This window comes from Sinocyclocheilus grahami, unplaced genomic scaffold (assembly GCF_001515645.1).
Source record: "Sinocyclocheilus grahami isolate Dianchi unplaced genomic scaffold, SAMN03320097.WGS_v1.1 scaffold10.1, whole genome shotgun sequence".
Lineage (NCBI taxonomy): Eukaryota > Metazoa > Chordata > Actinopteri > Cypriniformes > Cyprinidae > Sinocyclocheilus > Sinocyclocheilus grahami.
Window position 1 is genome coordinate 328,963 of NW_015505189.1, and position 3,475 is coordinate 332,437.

A 3,475-nucleotide genomic window follows, 5' to 3' on the forward strand; every position below is an offset into this window, starting at 1 on the left:
CCCTGGTTTTCACTCATTCTATTGTGAGGTTATAATTCGTTGAGTGCTAAACTGAGCCCAAGTGATAGGACCTGGTTTTTTGTTTTTTTTTGGAGTTTTTGATAACGGAAGTCTGGTGAGAAGAGAAGAGAAGAGTGAAAATCTAAGGAGAGATGTTAGTTCCAAAAGCATTTACCCAAAATGGTTTACTAAAATTTATGCTAAGATCTTTCTTGGAATCCAGTATTTACAATGCCACAGAACATGTGCTCTAAAATATGATGGTATGAATAGGAGAATTACAGATGCCAAAGAGAGAAGCAGCATAAGGTGATGAGAAGGAGCTTTTTTTTATTTTATTCAAGCTTCTCGACAATAAATTAAGGACATATGAAATCAAAGGAGTTAAGACATACTAAAGAGAGAAAGGAGTGGGGAGCTTACAGAGATGGAAGTTTTATTACAGAAAGCAAAAAATTTCTGTACAAGTGATGGGACAATAGAGTTGAGTGCTCCATCCCCACTGAGAATAGTGTGATGGAGAAAAGCAGCAACAGAGGAAAAATAGAGAAACACGGAGGAAATGAAGGAGTTGCCGCTCAGATGGTACCCGGAGCCAGAGATGAGATGTAAAAAATTTAACTGTGCAGAGGGAGAAAAAAACAAGTTGAAACAAATGAGAGATGGTGATATTAAACAATAAAGGGCATGCAAGAGATATAAAAAGACTGTCGGTGTCACATAAATATACACATATATATGTATATATTTATATATTGGGTCAATCACACAATAAGTATGTTCATGCATGTGAGAAAAGGATTCCATCAGGCATTATGAGATTAATTTTGTTTTATTTTATTCATATATAAATAATTTAGCAATTTGCAAAAATTTAAACATAATGTTGACATTTAAAAATGAATTTAAATAAATGAGAAAAGAAAAAAATTAGTTGAAACAAACGAGAGATGGTGATATCAAACAACAAAGGGCAGGCCAGAGATTAAAAAAAAAAAAAAAGAGTCATCATGCTTTCCAGATGAAAGACAGTGTGTGTTGTTTGTGTGTAATCTCATCTTTTATACATCATACTGAGTAAATCAACAGAAAGGTTTATGTGAGGCAGGCTTTAACTTAATACTGGGTTCTGTCTAAAATCCTTCATCAAACCTGAAAATTAGATTATACTAGCAGACAGAGAAACTGGAAATGCTATTAAACCAAACACGTGTGCACACTCTCATACACAAACACGAGTAACAGGTTGGGATAGTTACATGGAGGTCATGTCATTGAGAGCGTGGTCCAGCTCCTCGCTGATGGCTTTGTACTTGAGTTTCTGAGCATACAATTCATCTAAAGTAGCCAATTAAAGGCCAGAACAGCAACGGGGTGTTGAGTGGGGAGGAATGGAGAAGAACGGAGAAACAAAAAATAAGGAAGAAGAAGCAATGCAAAGGCGGATCGAACAATGAAGGCCAGAGAGAGACCGATAAAAGAAAAGACTAAGAAAACAGTAATTAAACAGAAATGAAATGAAGTGAAATTACCTTCCTTAATCAAGAGAAAAATACAATCTTCCAAATACTTAAATAGTACAGTCTAGTGGTGGCGATATGTACCACTGCTAATTTAAAGGCATATCCTTTCAATCTTTATGTAAACTGTTAATTGTAACAGATAAACGCAAAAAGAACTTAAACCTGATATTCCAAGGATGTAACTAAGGATTTAACCCGTGTCTAATAGCAACAGTAAGGTACAAGTTGACATACCCTCCAGATCATCAATGGTCTTCTCAAGCTTGGCGACTGATCTCTCAGCGAACTCGGCACGAGTCTCAGCCTGGAACACAGAGAGACGTCAGGCCCTCTTATATGTATGCACACACACAGACACACAAGATGGTAGCTGAATGAACTCACCTCCTTCAGCTTGTCAGTCAAGACCTTGATCTCATCCTCATATTTGTCCTCCTTAGCAGAGTACTGTAGATGGGAAAGACAGAAGAGAGGATTAACGTGCCATCTATAAACACCAACACACAAAACATATATACACAGATGATCACTCACACATACACATAAACACAAACATTTACACGCTTACCTTCTCAGCCTGGGCTTCCAGAGACTTCATGTTGTTGGTCACAGTTTTCAACTCCTCCTCCAGCTCAGAGCATTTACTATAAGTGGGAGTCACAGAAAATTTGACACAAAAATGACACACAGAAACTAAGATATGCTACTGTGTTTTTAAAAGTATTAAATTAGTTTGTTTTTACCTCTCATTGAGCTCAGCACGCTCCTCAGTACGCTCCAGCTCACCCTCAACAATCACCAGCTTACGGGCCACCTGTGTACCATCACAAAGAAAACATTATAAGTGTACCTGTGTTTAGCTGTCCAAGGGGAAGACCTTGTTTATGGGAAATTACTTATTCATAATTGTATTGTATTTATCTATAATACATTATAAGAGTAAGAAAGAGAGAGAAAACCGACCTCCTCATACTTGCGGTCGGCCTCCTCAGCAATGTGCTTGGCCTCCTTCAACTGGATCTCCTGCAGCTCCATCTTCTCCTCATCCTTCAGGGCCCTGTTCTCAATGACCTTCATGCCTCTGAGAGAGAGAGAGAGGGAAAGAGTTTGGATGTTATTATAACTCCCTAAAAATCATGAGACCTATTGCATATGTTTAAGAAACTATTAAATTAATTAGATTAACACAGCATAAAAAGTAGCTAGTTTTGAAACTTCAAACGTCTATAACATCCCTTAAATCTGGGATTCTGGTCTCTTATGTCAGATGTTTTGGCCTCTACTATATCTTACAATTAAAATTAGACCGTAAAATCTAATGAACTGATATTCAGTTCACTGTAATAAAAACAATAATATACAGTTAAGTAATTTTATAATACCTGTTGTTTTTTTGTTTGTTAGAAAATTACATATTGTGGTTTTAAATTGTAATTTAGACATGTTTCAACTAATAAATGGAAAATAAAACAGGGAAACAAAATTCTTTTTTAAGAGTCTCGGGGTCTGTTTTGTGCCCTCTGAGTTTTCCTACACACCTCTCACTCTCATCAGCAGCCTTCTCAGCCTCCTCCAGCTTCTGCAGAGCAGTGGCCAGACGCTCCTGAGCGCGATCCAACTCCTCCTCAACCAGCTGGATGCGTCTGTTCAGGGAAGCGACGTCGCCCTCAGCCTGTGCACAGACAACGAGTAATGAGTTCACAGCGCATTAATACGTCTGGTCTACATTAACAACAGAAATGCACATAGATTTAAACCGCGCTTTCGGGAGAAATATCACTAGAACTTATAACTTATACATACATACTATGGTTTTAAACGTGATATATCATGATATCTTGACCAATACCTCACAACAGGGGCATAGCCATAATTTCAGAAGTGAGGGGGACAGAAATGTTTTATATATATATATATATATATATATATATATATAATATATAAAACATTAC

General features: G+C 37.2%; 1 protein-coding gene across 1 annotated transcript in view; it reads right to left on the reverse strand.

Annotated features, from left to right (window-relative positions):
* Positions 1–375: 375 nt before the first annotated feature.
* LOC107593075 (tropomyosin alpha-1 chain) overlaps positions 376–3,475 on the reverse strand; it is a 10,329-nt gene continuing 7,229 nt past the window's right edge. Inside the window, exons 3-10 of the mRNA XM_016282661.1 lie at positions 3,062–3,195; positions 2,487–2,604; positions 2,267–2,337; positions 2,092–2,167; positions 1,908–1,970; positions 1,758–1,827; positions 1,260–1,338; positions 376–621 (exon numbers count right to left, since the gene is read on the reverse strand). Of these exons, the coding sequence (XP_016138147.1) occupies positions 618–621; positions 1,260–1,338; positions 1,758–1,827; positions 1,908–1,970; positions 2,092–2,167; positions 2,267–2,337; positions 2,487–2,604; positions 3,062–3,195 (615 nt within the window). The 3' untranslated portion in view covers positions 376–617. The remainder of the gene's footprint in view (positions 622–1,259; positions 1,339–1,757; positions 1,828–1,907; positions 1,971–2,091; positions 2,168–2,266; positions 2,338–2,486; positions 2,605–3,061; positions 3,196–3,475) is intronic.